Source organism: Typopeltis vanoorti, chromosome 11 (assembly GCF_054136105.1).
Source record: "Typopeltis vanoorti isolate ZY-2024b chromosome 11, IOZ_Tvanoo_1.0, whole genome shotgun sequence".
NCBI lineage: Eukaryota > Metazoa > Arthropoda > Arachnida > Uropygi > Thelyphonidae > Typopeltis > Typopeltis vanoorti.
In genome coordinates, this window is record NC_143559.1 from 32,897,501 (window position 1) to 32,919,534 (window position 22,034).

Sequence of the window (22,034 nt, forward strand, 5' to 3'; positions counted from 1 at the left end):
TCAAGCTACTAAATGACTCTTTGCTCTTTCTAATTAATTAGAAAGAGCAATGTCAGGAAGTTCAGATGTGTTGTTGTTACAAGCAAACCTGAACAGGATGGTGCTTTGGGCTGAAGAACAGGGATGTTGTTTTGGCTGCTAAGTGTAAAGTTAGACCACAGGACATGGAGGGATAAGAGTGTTTCATAGAATGATTGAGACAGGATCTGCCTAGAGACTGGAAGAAATCAGTTTTCATGCCACTGCACAAGAAGGGAGATATAAAGAACTGTGAGAACTATAAAACTATTATAAATAGAGAAAGTTTCATGACTAAAATGATTCATAAAGCACAGGAATTTATTAGTCATTACATAAATAAATTACATTGACTAGTTTTACCACCTAAAACAGAACTGGTGGTTTCTTCAAGGTTAGACACATCAAAAACAATAATACAAAGTTCATGAAGTTGATTTAAAGTAGAAAAACCATCACAATATGAACAGGTAAATTTATTCTAGACAGTAAACGTAAAAATGTGTCACATGCAAGATTTACTAAAGATCCTTATAACTAGGATTGAGGCCAGAGTTGAGGAGGAAATGCCTGAGGAACAAGAAGGATTCAGGAAAGGCAAAGGTACCACATATCATCTCCTTTGCCTTGGACAGATCACTGAGAAGTATAAAAAGTTCAGACTCCCTTTGGCAAAATCTTAGCTTCATAGATTACTCAAAAGCTTTTGACTGTTCAGCATTATATGCAAAAGTGTGGAAGGTAATGAAAATAACAGATTTTCCTCAACATTATCAGGCTGACAGCTAACTTGTAGAGTGAGTAAAAAGCCATGGTAAGAACAGGTGCTGGATTAACTGATTGGCTTCTGGTAGGCAGTCAAGGATGCTTACTTTCTCCTCACTTGTTTAGTATCTATGTGGAGAACATCATGCATGTAGAACTAGATGAACTTAAGACAGGAATTAGGATATGCTGATGATACAAGGAAGAACTAAGACAAATCCTTGACAGAGTTAATGAAATCAGCAATAATAGAGGACTTAAACTCAGCTCTAGCAAGACAAAGATTATGGTTCTCAAAGGAAATATAGAAGGAAAGCTCCTGAGTAACAAGTGTACCTTAACAGAGAAATAATTGAGGAAGTCAGCAAATTTATATACTTGGGATCTGTCATTAATATGAAGAATTGCTGTTCAGAAGACATCAAAAGATAAGAAATGACTAAAACAATGGTCAGAGACTTTTTTAAAGTCTGGAAGGATGGATTTATCTCCACAGGAGCAAAGCTGAGAATTCTAGATGCAGCTGTTTTTTTAATAATGACTTATGGATGTGAAACTTGGAACCTAAAGAAATAATATGATAGGAAAACCTTAGCTGCTTTTGAGATGTAGTGTTGCAGGAGACCATTGAAGATATCATATATTGAAAGGTCGCCAAATGGATTGATGCTAGAAAGGACTGGCAGAACTTTAAGATGCCTCAAGGCTATTGACAGAAGAAAGCTGAAATACTTTGGACACATTGAAAGAATGGAAGGAAGACTTTCTCAAAACAGTAATAAAAGGTATAAAGTCCCTGGAAAAAGAGGAAGAGATGGGAGATAGCGTGTCTGAAGTGAATGGTCATCAGAGAGCTGAAACCTTCAGAAAAACATACAACAGGACCACCTGTTGAGGACTAGCGTGACACATCACCAAGGAGCAGAGTGACTATACAGCATCTGATGACGATGTCCAATGAACTTTTGGATGGCACTGTAAAGTTATACATACACACTGACCAGAGAAGATGGAATAAGGTTTACCATATTGGAGAAACTTTGCTTCAGAAGGTGAAGGTTTTCTTCAGGAGGTGAAGGAGGCAAGGGATCTGGGATCTTGTTGAATCAGGAACTGAAGTTCAGGGTACACATCATGAAAGCTGTAAGCATTACCCATAAAACTGCTGCTATAATGCAACAAGCACTGACATGGATGGATAAGAAGATGATAACTCTGATAACTGTGTAAAGCACTAATTAGGCCTCATTTGGATTTTTGTGCACATATCTGGTTACCTAATGATATTGGTAATGAGGAAACAGGTAACAGAGGCAAAAAAACTAAAACTGTCTCAGAAACTCTGGAATATTGAGTATGAGGATGAACTTAGGAAATGTGGTCTTCACAGCTTGGCAGATAGGAGGAGGAGGAAGGATGATATGATCGAGATGTATAAGTTGGCAAGAGGATCCAGGAGAATTACTGCATAGGATAATAGGTGGTGTGAGAATGAAAGGTTATCATCCTTGGAAAAATTGTACAAAGGTCATGTGAGTAAAGAGGTGAAATGGATTTTTTTTTTTTTTTGTTTGGTGGGTGGTGAACGAGCAGAATGTACTGACAGAATGGGTGGTGAGTGCTCCAACACTGAATGTGTTTAAGGCAAGGTATGATAGTTATTATGGTCTGTGAGTGTCTGACCTGTAATGAGTCTCCAGACTCCATGGAGGCTTGGAAGTAATATTAATACTAATTTGTGATAGTTAATTTAATTCACGCAAGTTGCTATAAGCCATATGCGCTAATGACAGGTATGTTCACTTTGTCTATGCTAAGTTCTTGTTCTCTCTCTCTCTCTCACACACACACACACACACACACACACAAAATAAGAAACATATGTATGGCTGAGTAGCCTTTAAAAAGGATTGGAAAATCACAATACATGGTTTCAAGAAATAGCCAAACCTGTGGTAAGAGATCTGAAACTTGCCAAAACTAAAGAGGGGAAAAGGACATCTCTTTTTTACACCATCTTAAAATTCATATTAATTTTGTGAACTTTTTATAAAGTAATATATAATTAATAATGAATATTGATTACTGGAAAAATCATCCTTCTATATAAGAAAGTGATAAAACTGAGAGAAGAAATTATACACCTATAACCCTTCTACCAGTCCATCATAAGCTATTTACAAAAATTATAGATGGCAGAATAAACAATATATTAAATTTCATCAACCAAAGAACAGGCAGGTTTCAGGACATCATTCTCAACTTTAGATCATTTACAAGCCTTAAATCAAGTAATAGGAAAAAAAAAAAAAAAAAGAATATAATAACCAATTTCTTTGGCTTTCATAGATTATGAAAAAGCCTCTTTGACATAGACCTGTGTAAAATGTTTGAAGCTTTAAAACATATAGGAATAGGTAATATTTATATTACTATATTAACTCATATATATGAGAAAGGTTCATCAGTAATAAATTTAAATGGAAAATAAAGAGAAATAGAAATAAAAAGAGGAGTCAGAAAGGGAGACTATCTCACCAAAATTATTTGCTGCTGTCCTTGAATATACTATGAGAAAACTGAACTGGAAGAAAAGAAAATTAAATATTGATGGAGAATACTTAACCAATCTATGATTTGCTGAGGATGTCATTCTAATAGTGACATCACAAAAAGAATTAGAACACATGATTATTGAATTAAATGAAGCAAGTCTGTATATAGGCCTACAAATAAATATGGATAAATCAAAAATATTGTATAGTGGAAATACTTAAAAACGAAAACAAATTGAAATACATCAAAGACAGATCAAAAAAGTGAACTCATACATATGTGTGTGTGTGTGTGTGTGTGTGTGTGTGTGTGTGTGTGTGTGTGTGTGTGTGTGTGTGTGTAGTGAAAATTTTGGAAAAATTGGTTAGGGCTAACATTCAGAAATGGGTTGACAGTGAATCTCTACTTTGCAATGTACAACATGGGTTTACTAAGGGTCATGTTTTTAGCAATTTGCTCACATTCTATAACAATGTTACTATTGAACTAGACAAGGGGAATGGATACACCATGATACTTTTGGATTTTGCTGAGGCTTTTGACAGAATACACCATGGCTGACTGCTGCATAAATTGGAGAAAAATGGGTTTGGGTAGAATATTAGCATGGATAAGAGGATGGCTAACTGACAGATATCAAAAAGTGGTATACAGGGGATACAAGTCTGCAAGATTTAAGGTAACAAGTAGTGTACATAATAATACTGGAAAGGATTTAACAAGCAACATACAGCTATTTGCTGATGATGCAAAGATAGGTAGGGTAATCAGGCATGCTGCTGATATGCAGTACTTGCAGAATGATTTGAATAGACTGAAATTGTGGGCATGGAAAAATGGGTGTCAGTTCAATGTCAGTAAATGTAAAGTCATTCACTTCAGTGTGATTAGATATCCAATGAATTATATTGGTGGGATTATGCTAGAAGAAACTGATGACGCTAGGGATCTTGGAGTGTTAGTAGATAGGAAGTTGAAGTTCAGGGGGCCATGTGGCAAAGATTGCAAATGCAACTCAAAAGATAATTGCAATGCTGAAACGAACGTTCACATGCAAAGATAAGGATGTTATTTTGCCTCTTTACAAGGCCTTGATAAGACCTCACTTTGACTATTGTGCACAGGTCTGGTCTCCTGGTTTCCGTTATGATTCTGATATATTGGAGAGAGTACAATGGAAAGTTTTAAAAATGATATGAGGATTGTGGAATACTGATTATGAAGACAGAATGAGAATTTGTAGACTGCAGACACAAATACAAAACAGACTAGCAAACAGGAGAAAGAGGGGGTGACATGATTGAGACTTACAAACTTCTGAAAGGATCATACAGGATTTCAATTGATGAAATTTTTCAATTTATAGAGGGTGGGGAAAAGACAAGAGGGCATCCTTGGAAGCTGAGAATGAAGGCCGCTAAGAAGGTGGTGAGGGCTAGATTTTTCTCTCAGGAGGTGGTGTGTGATTGAAATGGATTGCCATTTGATGTTGTGAGTGCAAGCAATGTGAATGAATTCAAAAATAAGTATGATGGCTGGTGTATGTAGTATGTGGCTTTCCTCGATGAGTCTCTGATTCTCTGGAGGTCTTAATAATAATAATAATAATATATATATGACATGAAATCAACTACACAAATTCCAATATATTCTTCATGTCACAACTCCAAACAACCTCAGCAACACTCCAGCCACAGTTTCCCTTCAATTACATAGGCCAAAGTTATTATCATATATGAACAAAACTTTTGGAATTTCAGTTTTTCTTGCTTCCTACAGAAACTTTCATTCTCTCTTGAATTCACATAATTCTTCTTGCATTCTAAATCATGAATCATGTTTTCATCCAAGACACTTCAATATCTTGATTCACATTCTATATAAAAGCAACAGCAAACTTCACTATCTAAACTACTGAAAACCTTATCAGCAGTTTTATCACTTCAGACTAACTTTTCCTTCTATATGAAAGCTCATGAAGAAATAACTAAAACCATATCAATTTCAATAACTTTAAGGCTGAGAATCCTAAATAAATCCTGTATAGATTAATTACCACAATAAATTTTGCACTTATCTCTTGATAAAAGGATATCCTCTCTCAGTCTTCCACTTCTAACTCTTCTACTGATTTCTGTCCAGTCCTCATATATTGAAGACATAGAAACTCCACAATTCTCCTCTGTGTTCCTCCTAAAGAGCTGAAATGCTTGGCAATGTTCCATAATGTTCTTTTCACTCAGAAATGAAAAGAATATCAATGAAAAGAAAATGAAAAGTATGCTCAGAAATACATTATAGCAACTTCTGCTCCAGTCCAGTGTGTGCCACCATTAATGCTTATAGTGCTGTGCTTAAATAACAATTTCTTTTCACAGTGCAGGAGAATTATAATTTCACAATGAAACAGTCAGAATTAATAACAGTACTTCATTTTATCTTTTATACACTGAGTAGGTAATCACTTAATTACTTCCAATAATACAGTGGTAACTTTGGCTTCCCTCATTATTGACAACATATACTGTAAATATCTGTAACATTTTGTAAAAGTGTAACACGTGATGTGAACAAGGTATCAGTGCAAGTCAGAGATGATATAAATGAGTGGAAGAAAGGACCATGTGAGACCAAAATAATTGTGAATGGAAATCAAAATGTGAGAACAGCAATTCAAGTTGGACAGGGAAACGATTTTGAAAGCAGTAACAAATGCATGGGGATGGTCAGCATAGGATTGATTTCACGAGAGTAGCTGAGTCTGTGGAGATATATGATGGTCAGTGCGAGTTTCTTGGGGGGTGGGGTCATGCTTTAGCGATCTGCTTATGTATTATAACAAGGTGGCAAATTCACTAGATAAGGGAGAAGCATATACAGCGGTATACTAGAATTTTTCTAAGGACTTTGGTAGACAGCCATGCTGGTAGCTAAATTGAAACAGATGGGATTGGATAATAGACTAGCGAGTTGGATAACTCATTAGTTATCAGGTCGGGATCAGCAGATTGCATATGGAAGAATGGTATCCCAAAAGAAGGTTACTAATGGAGAGCAATGGATCTGTTTTGGAACTATTATTATTTAACTTAATTACTGTCCAAATATCATTAATGTATCCTTTACTTTATGGTTCAAGGTTGAAATGTCAAGTGATTATTTTTGTTTATATTAAACTGAAGTTTTACTTTAACATGGTAGTTGTTTCCATAATTTTTATAATGAGTAAATAATCATTAATGTATGTTAATGACACTGGAACTGGCTTATGGAGCTGTTTGCCAATGATACAAAATTGGAAAGAACTATGAGAAATAGAATAGATGTGGCCTCACAAGAAGATTTCAATAGATTATGTGAGTGAGCAAGTGAATTGAGTTATCAGTTTAATGTTGCAAAGTCTTGAAATTTGGAAGGCAAGGTTGGATGCAGTGTATACAATTAATGAGGAAATTTTGAAGGTTGCAGAAGAAATGAGAGATCTAACAGCGATGTTGGATGATGATTTAGAGTTTAGGGGTCTCACTACTAAAACTGTAATAACATTACATCAGATTCCTCCTGATTGTTCTCATCAGATTATGGGAACAATCACGAGGACACTGACATGCAGAAGCAAAAAAATTATGGTTCCTTGCATAAGGCTTTGATCAGGCTGCACATGGACTTGAGTGTACAGATTTGGTTGTCTGGTTTTCAAGAGGATGAGAATGTATTGGAGAGGGTCCAGAGAAGGTTCACTAAAATTGAAGTCAGATTTTTGGAATGTGGGATATGTGGGATATGAACTTGCAGAACTTTGTGAATACAAGGAGAGGGGATATAACTGAAGATATTAAAATAAAATTTGACATCATTTGAAATGAAGAATGTATGAGGATCTAGGTGTAGGTAGTTGTCTCAGAAGATCATAATGTGAGATGTGAATAATCTTGGAGAACTGAAAAAATAGCAGATTTATTTGGAAGAAAATTATTGATAGGTGGATAATAATAATGTAAACTCAATTATGCAGTACAATCTTAGTCTTCTGCACACTACTAGGTGATATACATCAAGAAATGATGGTTTTATTCATTACTAAGTTAAAGATAAAATGCTAATACACACACACACACACAAAATACCTTTTTTTTTTTGCGAAGTTGGCATGTTTTTCATTATGGAAGTTTAACAGCATTAAAATTATTTGAATTTAATAAAATCATTTTTACAGAAATTGAATACATAAATGACCTTGAACTTACTTGAAACAGCTTCACTATCTCCAGATCTCCCTGAATATAAAATAAACACATATTTTAAATGATATGCTAAAAAACAAGTATGTTATACCCCTACCCCCATTTTTAAATATTATAAATTATGAACTATATATTTACTGTAAATTTATGCAGAATAAATATGACTTACTTATATATTTATTTTAACACAAGTTAGTTATAATTTTTAGTGGCACCTGTGGCATAGTAATTAAATAATAAAGTAACACGTAAAAACCACAGTGATATCTTTAATTAGTAAAAGGACGGATATTTCGTACTAAAATTAATAGTACATCTTCAGTGTCTGTAACAGTAATAGAAATGGAATACAGGCAAAATGTTCGGTGGATCACCATTAAAATACAATTGCTACTGCGTGCTAGGAAATAATAGAAATAACAAATTTAATCTATTAAGATAAATGGTTTTTTAAATAAGATAAAAGTCTCCCAGATCTTTGAGAGAGACATACAGTCATTTCTATTTAAATTCGGTCGGTGTAAGATAGTTTCATAACTTTCTTTGAATAAGCGTTCATATTTGAATCTGCATCTATGGAGGACTGCTTTATCCCACTGGACACCATGAGTAGAGTTAATACTGTGCTGAGCCAGACCAGACTTCAGAGGTTTGTTATAATCAATATAATATTGATGTTATTTTATTCTTTTTCCCAAAGAACGGCCAGTTTGTCCAAAATAAGAGACATCGCATTTGCAAGGTATTTTGTAAACGCCAGCCAAAGATAGAGAAAACAGTTTATCCTTTGTAGAAGGTAATAAAGAAGAAATTTTGTTGATAGGAATATATGTTGGAATCAATTGATACTTTTTTAAAATTCTACCTATAGGTTCTGAGATTCTTGGAATGTACGGAATAGAAACTGCGGACTGTTGAAGAAACTGTACGTGTTGGAACATAAGAGTCCAGTATCTGTTGGATTTGATTGGAGATGTAATCATTTGATTCCATTAACATTTTATTGATGGAAAGTTCTTGTTGTAAGATTATTGGGGAAGAGCAAACTTTATGTGCTCTATTGGATGCATGGGTGAAGGTTATTTATCCATTGTAGAAAAGTGGAAAGTTCATCTTCAGTGTGTGGCCAAACAGCAAAAAAACAACGGATAAATAACCTTCACCCATGCATCCAATTCACTATGGAAAAAGAAAACTCCGGTACTTTACCATTTTTGGACATCCTCCTTACTAGAACGTCTTCTGGTAGCTTATCTACAAGTGTCTTTCGAAAACCCACATTTACTGGCAAATACATTCACAAAAAGTCTGCGCACCACAAGTCTCAAAAATTTGGTATTCTTAAATCTCTAATTCATAGAGCACAAAGTTTGCTCTTCCCCAATAATCTTACAATAAGAACTTTCCATCATTAAAAAGTTAATGGAATCAAATGATTACAACTCCAATCAAATCCAATAGATACTGGACTCTTATGTTCCAACACCTACAGTTTCTTCAACAGTTTCGCAGAGTTCCTATTCCATACATTCCAAGAATCTCAGAACCTATAGGTAGAATTCTAAAAAAAAGTATCAATTGATTCCAACATATATTCCTATCAACAAAAATTTCTGCTTTATTACCTTCTACAAAGGATAAACTGTCTTCTCTATCTTTGGCTGGCGTTTACCAAATACCTTGCGAATGTGATGTCTCTTATTTTGGACAAACTAGCTGTTCTTTGGAAAAAAGAATAAAATAACATCAATATTATATTGATTATAACAAACTTCTGAAGTCTGGTCTTGTGCAGCACAGTACTGATTCTACTCATAGTGTCCAGTGGGATAAAGCAGTTCTCCTCCATAGATGCAGATTCAAATATGAACGCTTATTCAAAGAAAGTTATGAAACTATCTTACACCGACCGAATTTAAATAGAAATGACTGTATGTCTCTCTCAAAGATCTGGGAGACTTTTATCTTATTTAAAAAACCATTTATCTCAATAGATTAAATTTGTTATTTCTATTATTTCCTAACATGCAGTAGCAATTGTATTTTAATAGGTGATCCACCGAACATTTTGCCTATATTCCATTCCTATTACTGTTACAGACACTGAAGATGTACTATTAATTTTAGTACGAAATATCTGTCCTTTTACTAAAGTAACACGTAAAAACCATCACTGTGGTTTTTACGTGTTACTTTATTATATACAAGTTGGTTATCTCTTTATTTAGTAATAAGTACATAATAAGAACATGTGCAAACATATCACCTTTGCAATTATGAAACCATCTTCGTCTGGAATTTCAACCACTGCACTAAAACAGCAAGTGAAAGACCTGAAGTATTTTCTATCTCTAATAATCTCACATGGAATGTTCATCCAAACAGCATATACTTTAAGACTAAGCTTACATGTTGCTGTAACATAATTATTTTAATGAAATAAAATGGACATAAAAGTGGCTTATTAAGAAGACTTTACATTTATTAACATAATAGCTAACAATTGCTTAGTGTAACCATAACAATAAGACAGAAAGAACATACTGGGGATATCATCAACAACAAAGAAGACAACTCAGTCTTAGTTTTTCATTTTTCCCACAGACACCACAACAACTGAGTGGAATAAAAGTTCCATGCCTTACATAGAGGACAACTTTGTTGCTCGTAACATAGAAGAATCTACTATGGTCATCCTTTCACAAGGCACACTTAATAGGAATCATGGATTAAATTGCTTATGAAATCTTTCTGCATGTCGGACTTCAACTTTTCAGCCAACTATCTACGTATAATGCTGAATAATAGCTAGGGGCCTGGCTCCCACTGAAGAGACCTCAATAAAGGTCGAAACTAGTCTGGGTAGTGGCCTTTCCCTTAATGCATAACATTAGACATATCCACAAGGAGATGTGTTTTGCATTATAGGAGATACTGAGATAGGAGTGTTGGTAGCTTGCTCCACCTTTGCAACGAGTTGCCCTGGTGTTGTACCACCTTAACCCAGTCCTGAAGATACTTTCGGGCACAAACTTTGTTTGCTCACACTTGGATAAAGGATTAAACTAAATTTATTATTGAATAATAGCTAATTCATCTCATCTCTCACGTTCCATGTGGTTTTGTTTCAGCTTATATTGTAATGGTTCCTACATGGTTTATATTTTATCATGGTTTATATTAGTAATGTTATAGTTCATGTTTGCCTTTATTGTATTTTTAATGTAATTTTAACCAAGAAGCCACAGGCATTAGCTGCAAAACTAGTCAGCATATTTTCTTTTATAACTTGTGTTTCTATCTATTTCATTAAAATAATCTGAATAGTGAATTACCAAAATACCAGATAATTCCAATGACTCTTCATCTTTTCTTCACAAATAAATCTTCTAAATATATTGTACATACTGATTATCTCGGAAGCCATTCAATAACATCATCCACAAATTCTAAATAGCACGTGTCTATTTAGAAGCAAGGATCTACCTTTCTGTAAATTTCTGCAATATATACTCCCTACATGATAAGAGATGTCCTTTTCCATTAGAGAAAAGGACATAATATGTTGCAATATCTCTAATATTACAACAGAGTTGTAATATTAGAGATATTGCAACATATTATGGTAAAAATTCTTGTAAAGTTGCTTTACACAAACTGTTTGCTAATGCTTCAGTAAAATATGCAAAAAGACAAGAATATAATTCCATGTTCAGGTCAAAGAATGGTTTAATTACTGAACTAATTTGTTACGGTTAACTTAATTTAAAAAAAAAAATGAAAATATACCAACACTTATTCTAAATGGAGGGCACTTGAATTTACGTCTGTGCAGAGTTTTAATCTTTCCAATGGGCAATGTATTAATTACATCTTAAAGATACCAAGCAATTTTATAAGCTAGGTTTTTAATCCTTTTTCCCAAGTAAGCAAACAGACAAGTAAGTCAAGTTTGCAGCTGCACGTGGTAAAGGTAGTGCAACTCGTGGTAAAGGTGGAGCAAGATCTGATCACTTTCCTTAGAATTTTCCCCTAATGCAAAGCACATTTCCTTGCGGAAATGTATGATGCTATGCATTAAGGTAATGGTCACTATCCATACCGGTTTCGACCTTTATTGAGGTCTCGTCAGTAGGAGCTAGACCTAAAAAATGCCAAGGGTGAAGTAATATAGAGCTTATAAATATTTTATCAAAACAAGTTGCCATAAGGTGCTTTGACCTCATTAAATAAAAATCTCAGGATGAGAGTAATATGTAGAAACTGTCTATTAATTACATCTGCCAAAACTAATGATCGGTTTGGAAGAAATAGATCTAATCTTTGTGTTCTTATCAGATTTCTGTGATATACCTGTCTAACCAAAATAAAATAGGTCATATGAGAAATAAATTATAGAAAAACTCAAAGATTATACTCACTTCCTCCAAACAGATGAATCAGACTTGGCAGGACAGAAGATCAACACCAGAGGTTGATTAAAGACACTGAAGTTTTACACAGCGATATATTCACATAGGAGCATCTATTCGAGGAATGTTAAGCACTTCCCTCCTCCATAGATAAATTCAACTCAAATAATGCCAGCATCAAATTATTTTTTTTAAAAAAACATAATAATTAAGATGGTAATTAACTGCAGACTTTTTACCTATCGAGGCAGCTCTTTGAACCCCTAATAGTATTTCTGACTTCACTGCCTTCAGAAGCTGACAATGGGACTAATAACTTGTGCCAAAGATAATTTTTGTACATCAGTTATTTAGCACTGACAATGGTGTTTATGATACTTAGGTGAAATATTAAAATTTAACAGATTGTGGCTAACAATAAAGTTGCTCTTCAACCTTAATGAGAGGTTTTCCTATCATTAAAGTTAGAGAAAAGTCAAATAACTTTTTCTATACTGAGGATCAAAACTGTAACTATGGACAAATAGGAAGGAGGGCAAAAATAGGCCACTGGACATAAAGAAAGTAAACCGGATCCAGTGGACCATGCTTTGGACAACGATACCAAAGTAAATGAAATCAAGACAAAGGGGGGGGGGGGAAATATTTCCAATTTCATGGTTTTTGAAATGTATGTTTCACATATGAAGCAACATAGACATAATTCATATTCTGAAACTCTCCAAAATATCCCTAACATGAACCAGAATGACTGCATACCTATATCAAAGTTCTGGCAAGCTGTCCTCTTTCTCAATAAGGTTGGATGAAATGTCCAAGACAACTAAGGAAAGTAATATTATGTCTTTTAATTGCATATATCTGTGGTTTTGCAGATGGAAAAACCTGAGTTTCTGTGAGGAAATCTCTCATAAAACTCTGTTGCCTCCTCAATGAGAATGAATAACTTTTCAACAAGTGTTACTGAATTTTTTTTTTAATTCAAGAAAGTCTGGAAAATTTTATCTCTACAATGGATTCAATATCTCCAACACAAATGTACACCACATAAACATGAAAGCATTTTTGTTTCCATTTATATTCTATTCATCCTGCTAAGTAATTGTCATTCTGTTGAATCATTCTTTGGTATTTATAACATCACTCTGAGGACATCAGCAGAAAACCTAGCTGAAATTATAGGGCTGGTAATTTATGCTAATTAAAAAAAATAAACAAGCTTCATAAACTAGAAAATCAATTAGCTTATCTGGCACAGGCTTTTACAAACATTTACCTTACATAAGGCTCAAGCATATGGCTGTTGTGACATACAAGCAATGGCTTTTACCAAGTTAACCAGTGTTGATGATGATCTCATTATCCATAGTGTTGTAAAATTCGCTAGAATTTATTTAGCCACATAGGGGATATTTAGCCACACATAATCCATATATAATATTCCTTAATATTCCATAAACTGTTTCACTGCAACATTCAAGGTCCTGAAATTTCTAAAAATAAGTTCAACAATTTTCTGCAAATTCAGATGTTCAAATAAATTTCAGCAAAAATTTTACTTTTTGTATGAATGTTTCAATGGTTTTATTTTTTAAGACGATCTCACCCATGAAAGGTTGGAAATATCTCATAATGCACAACAAGATAAATTACATAAATAGCAAACCTTAGTCTGCATAATAAACAATATTTTTCCTGCCATTTCTGATCTTCAATAAGTATTATAATAGTCTTGCATGGTTATAAAAATCAATGTCAAAATTCACACCATAATGGATCCAAACCTATAGGCTGCTAGCAACATAGTAAAACTAGTATATAAAACTTGTTAATACCACGCACATGAATAGTTGACAAGAAAAGTAGTGCACCAGATTTATACTGAGCTGTATTAGCAGGAAAGAGCAATGATGAATGAATGAATGAATAAATTGGCTACTAGGTGATGAAGAGAGAGAGAGAGAGAGAGAGAGAAAGGTGTAGAAAGATAAGTTTAAATTTTATAATTGTGTGTGTGTGTGGCGATATTGATAAACTGTTATTTAAATATTGATGTATGATAGCTGTAATCAGTAGGCAGTGTTCAATTTAGTTGTGCATTAATTAAATTCTTTGTGTTTCTTTTGTATAACTTTGAGAGTGTGCAAAATGGTGATGATATATATATGTCTACCAACTGAATTACTGGAGTTTCCTAATAATCACTACATGATGGTAGCAGTTTTTCAGGGCCATAAGAGGTTTTCATTTTAAGTTAGAATATCATTACTATGAATGCAAGCACATTTTTTATATAAAATCATTTTCATTTTGGCATTTGTGTTGTTGTTCAATGATTTTATTTATATTTTTGAGGGAAAGAAATGGTTATTCGTGTAACTATGCAGTGAATTTTGTGTTTGCTTGATTTTAAATGGCATTGAATGACATTTCAACAATAAAATGTAGTGTTTGACTGTTTAATTAAATTCATTATTTCAGCAAACATAAACAGATTTTTATCATTATTCTGAACTGTAGTTAATTCCATCTAATGTATGCATGCCATTCTGATTAAAAGAAGAAGTATTTATGGATAGATGATATATAAACAAAAAAAAAGCACCTTTGAAGTTAATCAATAATTTCCAAATATATTAACGAAAATATAGTAATGTAATATAATCTAATAAATAATCTGCATTTGATAATAGACACATGCCAAAAACACTCAGAGCACTAGGCATAACTTTCAGTACTTAAAGAGTATTTAAAGATAGATCATGTGATTATTATTATTATTATAATTATTTGAATCCTCCAGGGAGTCCAAAGACTCATCGAGGGAGGGCACCAGCTCTACAACTTTGTCTCAACCACTCAATCCACCAACTGACCACAACTACACCAACATCAACCACTAGTATTTCCACAGACAAACACAGACATCCATGCCCATGATGGGATTCGAACCTGCAGCCTTTTATTATTTAAAGTAACTTCAAAGTTTAATATTTTTCTCATATATAAAATTCAAGTTCTACTTTCCAATCTTTAAAACAAGTGAACAGAAGACAATGACTGCGAAATCCATTCAAAATTATTACCACTGTTAAATTGTTAAATGGAAACAAGCAGCTTATAACTTACTTGCTGTACAAGAAGGAACTCCCCTCACTAAAGTGTTAGGCATCTGGTATCCTTCCCCATCCACACACCAGCACATTCCAAGTGAGTCAATGCACTGTACAGTTTCCCAGGATCCAGTTTCCTTATTGCACCTATGTCATTAGAGAAGGTAAATATTGCTATTTTACAAAAATTAATTGTTTCACAATATATGGCTTATAACTTCAAGGTGATTAATAGTTGGCTTAAAAATTCTAAATAAGGCATAACATTTATAGATTGGCAGCAAAGCTTTGTCTCAGTGCAAAGAGATTATTACTAAGTAAAAAGAAAACTCTAAAACATATTCCGCATAGTTATGAGAAAACAACTATTTCAACTCCAATAAAACAGGATTATTTTTCTGCTATCTAATCAAACCACTTCGCTTTACATTTTTACAAGTAAAGTGGAGGAGGCACACTGGGCAAAATCACATTCACTGGATTACGGCACTTCCATTTTGAGAAAAAGATTGTGTTGAAGGTTGTCACTGCTTCTAAGAGCTACAGCTATCCCATTTGATTCAAACTTTTATTCTACATGTATGGAATTGATATATAAAATGGAAAAGGAAAAAACTCTAAATTGCTAAATAAACATTTTTTAAATTAAAAAAGTAGTACAGTGATGATTATTTGAGAGGTATGGAGGGAGGTAAATAATAATTATAATAGATTAAAGATACCAAGAAATTATATACTTGGTTTAATCCTTTATCCAAGTTAACCAGATGGCTTAGCACACATACATGAATGGAAGGCTACCAAAAGAGCATGCTCTCAGAATTTAATGGTCAGTAATTAACAAGCTTTAATCTTAAAACAAAAGGCAGCTTTGGCAATTTTATTCTTTAACAATGCACTTCTCATCTTGATATAATATGAACACATGAATGCCTCAGCTTGAACATGTCAATGATACTATATTTATGAATCAAAACTCAAAATTAGATTACATTCAATTACAGAATTATTTGAAATTGCAAAACATTTTATCAGCAATGTGTGTTAAGACATCTTTTGGATTTCATCTTCTGAGAAGAAATAATTATTTATATTGAGTGCTTTTTTCTACTAATCTCTGGCCAGTAACATGATGATATTAGAACCAGTGGAAAACATAGGCATTAACACAAATACAAACAAACTATAAACATAACCAATCAGTAATGGAATGTGAAGCTGGTTGTAGGGATGTGAAAGCATATGCACAAAGAAAGTTTAAAATTTACTAAAATAAAAATGCTACAATGTTATAATTTAATATTTATTTTATTTCTATCATCATCAAATTCCTGACATGACCCTAGGGGGGAGAGGAGGGGGGAATGTACAGGATTTATGATAGTACTACATGAAAAAGTTACATTATTGCTAACTTCCTATTGACAATTTCCTTCCAAATTAATCTGTTATCCGTCAAGGACTCCAATATTATTGGATCTTATATTTCAGTCCTCTAAAGCACTTTTTACTGCATCAATTCATCTGTATCTGGTCTTTCTCTGGGTCATTTTCCTGCCATCGTGGCACTTATTTGCTAACCTTTCTCTGCCATTCTGGTAAGTGGCCACCTGAGATTACCTCTGCTAACAATTCCAAATTCATTCCTAACATCCGTGTTTTCAATATGATTCTAATATCTGTTCACTCTCCTAATCTTTCTCAGAACTTTCATATCTGTGGTCTCTCTAGTCTTTGATCAAGGGTTTTATTTCTAACTCAGTTCTCAGATCCATGAGTTAAAATTGGTTTGAACACTCTCTAGTATACAGCTAGTAGTGTTTTTATTAATTTCTCTCTTATTCCATATGAATTTATTCAGATGACTTCCTACCATACCAGCTTTGCTAATTCTGCTGACTATTTCTAAATTTAATTTGCCATCTTCACTAAAAACTGTGCCTAAATAGCTGAAATGTTTTACATGTTCTATAGGTTCTCCATTTGGAACAGTTGATGTTTTCATTGTTGCTGTCTATTTTCACTGTCTCTGTCTTTTTATTGCTGATTTATCATGGCAGTAATTCAATTTAGTCAGAGAATCCTAAAAACGTGTACTGGATTTATTTAGAAGTATAACATCATCTGCATAATAGGATAACTGTTATGCAGATGATGTGCAGCAGTATTAAAGTGATTTAATACCACTCTCCTTCATAATGTGATCCATACAGATGATGAATAATAATGAAGATAATGTATCTACATCCTTGTCTTACACCAGATTTAACCAAACCAAATCTACCTGTACCTTCTTTAATTCTAACTGCTGACATACAACTCAAATAAGTAGTGCTTGATATAATGTATCATTTACACCATATAACTGAAGTGTTTTGAACAGCTTCTCTCTTGGTATCTTGTTATATCCTTTTTCCAAATCCACAAAACTTAGAAATTTTTTTCTAAGCTTTAAGAAATTATATTTTAAGAAATTATATTCCCATGATTTCTCAGCTATTGTCTTCAAGTGAAAATCTGATCCTGACAACCTCTGTTAGGCCTGAACCCAGCTTGCTCTTCTCCAAGCATCCCTTCCACAATTTATCTTAACTTTTTCTCAAGTATACTTGTATAAATCTTGCCAGGAACACTCAGTAGGGAAATTCCTCACGTTCAGTTTTATTTTGCTTTTTATAGAAGAGTACTATGGCAGTTCTACTATCATCTGGAATTTGACACTCTGACCAGGCCTTCTGAATTAAGCAGTCTGGCCACTGTAAAACTACCTCAAAATTTGAGCATTTCTAGTTGAATATCATCTACTTCAGCTGCTTTACCACATTTCATGTTTTTGATGGCCTTTTCTATTTCAAATATTGATATGTATTACTGACTGCATTCCTGGTAAGTATTTTCAACCATGCTCACTACTTGTTTCATTTAGCAATGTTTCAAAGCTGTTACAGTTTTCATGTTACCTTTATCCTCTCTGATTCCTTTTACTACACTTAACTCTATTTCTGAGCTTTTTTTTTTTTTCAAAAGCCTCCAGAATATTTTACCACCTTCCTGACTTTTACTTTCAATGTTCTTACCAAAGTCTTCCCATGACTTTTGTTTAGCTAGTTTTATACATTTTTCACTGTATTCTCTAAGAGCATGCTGACTTACTTTGCAAATAATTTTCAAAATGCTTTAGAAAGTTTTTTATCTTGGGCATATTATATGTTAAAGATACCAAGCAATTTTAAAACAATTTTCAAAATGCTTTCTTCTTTTTCTGGACTGCCTCTTTAACTTCTCAGTCCACCATGAATTCTTATTTTTTTTATCCTTGATGACAATCTCAACACATGATCCTCTGGCTGAATCAATAGCTTTCTTCAGGCTTTCTCAATGAATATCCAAGGTTTGGTTCTTGTTTTCAAACTCTTTTATTTTTTTCTTGAATAATTCATTTCAGACAAATTATGGAGACTACAATCGTGTCAGAATTACTTATTTTAATTTTGCGACATTTCAAATATTTCATTTGGAATATGTATACCTGGAGTATAGATACATACATACATATATATATATATATCTCAAGATGAGAGATAGATGTAGAAAGTTTTTTACCTTGGGTATGTTATATATTAAAGATACCAAGTAATTTTAAATAAAACTTGATTTTAATCCTATTTCCCAAGTAAGCAAACAGACAAGTAAGTCAAGTTTGTGCCTGCACGTAGCGCAAGTCACGGCGGCTCTGCACATAGTGCAAGTCTGGGCGACACAGAGACGTATGTATACAGTTTTAAATGTAATACAGAGAGCTATACTGCATTTCAAACAGTATGTCAAAGAGACAATGATTTGATCAACCATTATTCTACTGGCCTGACCTCTAGTGGAGGAAAAAAAACTAAATCAAAACTATATTCTATTTATAACATCATCAGAGAACAAATTCATATATACAGTTTCATTACAGCAAAAATGGTGTCCTAATTTAATATGAGAGTTGTTATATAAGAGTTAAGATCCTGGATTATTTATAGACCAATTTATAATTAACTCTTAGATGAAAAGATTATTTGGTAGAATATGTGCTTTCCATATTTTTAGGATTTTTTAGACAATCATTATTGTTAAGATTAGGGTGGTTGATAAGAATTGCACAGGCCTCCTTAAATTTACGTTTATACCACGTTTTGGTGTGATGTAAACAACGGATGTCTTTTCAGTGAATTCTATGTAGAGTATTCAGGGCATGATCAAAGAGTCCAGATTTACCATAGTTATTATTATATTTAATGTGTCTTTTATGTTCCTTTTTTTTGGATAGGAACTGTGTGTCCTGTTTCACCTATATAAGGCAAATTACAGGTGCAATGAATATAGTATACTGCAGGGTGGGCCAGCAGAGGAAGTGGATCCTTGAATGAGTTGAATAAGTTCTTTAATCCCCCAACCGGCCACGACGTCTATAGACATCGAGATAAATCTGGATACGAAGCTCTAAAACCCATTGAATAACATGGATAATAAGTGCAATTTGGTGTCACTATTTCATCCACATTGGCTGGTAGGGAGGTTAATTTTGCAGGAGGTTTAAATGTGGCATTAAGGTTGTATTTATGTAGTATTCAGTTTATTTTGTCTGATATCTCTTTAATGAATGGAATGGTTACAGTTTTATTGTAATCTAGTTTATTTTTGTTTTTAAGTGGGGTCTTGTAAAGAATTTTGTTGATAGTATTTTGGGTCATTTTTCAGGAAGGTATTGGTGATAACTTTTAATTCATCTTTATGTGCTTCCACACTGAGCAAATCTTCAAAGCCCTGTTTTTTAGTGTGTTAATGACACTTAGTCTTTGTGTTGGGGTGGGAAGAGTTTATGTGTATATATTGGCCAGTACATGTAAGCTTCCAGTAAACAGTGAAGGAAAGACTGCCAGGAGGAGGATGTGTGACAAGTGTATCTAGAAAAGGAAGTGCTTTCTGACTTTCAGTCTCAATTGTATGTGTTTGTGTTGTTTGTTTAGGTGGCTGAGGAAAGTGTCTAATGTCTAGCAGCCATGGGACCAGACAGTGAAAAGATCATCAACATATTTAAGCCAGACTTTCGGTTTTAAAGTAAAAGAATTTAAAGCACATTGCTCAAAAGCTTCCATATAAAAGTTAGAAATTGGGGGATAATGGTGAGCCCATGGCTGCGCCTTCTTTTTGTACATAGAAAGTGTTCTGCCACACAAAATAGCCAGAATGTAGTACATGTGCAAAGAGTGCTGTGATATCAGGTGGGAATTTGTCCTGTAAAAGAATTGTTTCATTGATTGGGACATTTGTAGAAAGGGCAGAGACATCAAAGCTGACTAATAAATAACTTTTTTTCCAGTGTGATATCTTTAACTTTGTTTACAAAGTGTTGTGTGTTTTTAATGTCTGAAATGAATGTTGATCACTGTATAACACTAAAGGAAAGGATTTTCTTGAATAATGTTTGTGTATTATAGTCTACAGTTCACTTCTGAAAGCTGCTTAATTCTGATTCATTTTAAAACTTTCTTACACACTCATCTTTTCAATATGAAATTCAGTTTTGTCCTGCTCAACATTAAAATGGTAACCACTTCCAATTTCAAATCCTCTGTACAGTTTTATATCCTGAACCAGTGGGATAACATCACTATCAACAATAACATACTCAATAAGACTTATCTTATTTCTTATATTTTCTCTCCATGTGAATTTGTGCACATCTTTATGTTGCAATATGGTGTTGGTAATAACTAGTCCATGCCCTGAATACAAATCCTGTAGATATTTATCATTATTATCAGCTATACTCTTTTCTTCAACTTTTCTAAAACATTTCAGAGTAGGAAATAATGACCAGATGTATATCTGGTGTCATTATTTTCTACTCTGTTGTTTAGATCTCCAACAATGATCAACTTTTCCTTTTTTGTTGATTTTTCATTAAAATAGGCTCTTCAACGAAAGAGAATGCCAAGCTTCTTGGATTCAGAAGCTATTGATGTGATGTGATGTGTTTATGCCAGGAAAGACTGAATAAATGTTAGTCCAAACAAAGAGATCTGATTTGTTGGGTGATTTGTGTGTTACTGAAGGTAAAGGAGGCAGACCAGCTGGGATCTCTTTTGCCTGAGAAAAGGTAAGATTGTGTTTGGTGTCACTGAATATGACAAGGTTGTCTTCACCCCATTGGAGGATAGTATGTAGATCAATGTTTAAGGCACTAATTGTAGATGTTCTTGTAGCCTGGGGATGTCAGAGTACTGCATGTTTTGTCAGATGAGTAAGATAAGTGGAGAGTACTATCATCTGCAAAACTGTGGATAGGATTAGTGGTTATTGTGAGTAGTTCATTTATGTACAGAAGAAAAGAGAGTAGGTGATAAGACAGAACATTGAGGCACTCCAGCATTGGTGGTGAAACTCAAAGAGAGGAAGGCATCTACCATGACTCACAGAGAATGACCAGAGAGTAAGCTAGCTACCAAATGACAGAGTATAGCAGGGAGAACAAAGGATGACAGTTTGTTTAGTAGGTCTCAATGCCACACACACAGTTGAAAGCTTTGGAAATGTTAAGGGTGAGCAAAAGTTTCTCCGAGCTTTTCCTTGGTATGTGTCCAGTGGTGGGTGATGTAAGCTACAAGGTCAGCTGTGAATCTTGAATGGCAGAATCTGCACTGGTGGTTGCTGATTAATTGGTGGGTCTCTAAGTAGTGGAGAAGTTGGCTATTGATGACTTTCTTCATTATTTTGGAGATGACAGAGGTGATAGTAATTGGTTGGTAGTTAGATGGCAAACATCTATCTCCCTTTTTTTTTTAAATAGGATGGATATGCGATTGCTTCCATGCATTGGGATGAGTACCAGATTTATACAGATGATGCAGGATGGGTGTTTGCTCTGGATCAAAATGTTT

At 33.8% G+C, this 22,034-nt stretch overlaps 1 protein-coding gene across 1 annotated transcript in view; it reads right to left on the bottom strand.

Annotated features, from left to right (window-relative positions):
• LOC150101422 (uncharacterized) overlaps positions 1-22,034 on the bottom strand; it is a 274,314-nt gene that overhangs the window by 130,233 nt on the left and 122,047 nt on the right. Inside the window, exons 15-16 of the mRNA XM_090400110.1 lie at positions 15,125-15,255; positions 7,587-7,616 (exon numbers count right to left, since the gene is read on the bottom strand). Of these exons, the coding sequence (XP_090256236.1) occupies positions 7,587-7,616; positions 15,125-15,255 (161 nt within the window). The remainder of the gene's footprint in view (positions 1-7,586; positions 7,617-15,124; positions 15,256-22,034) is intronic.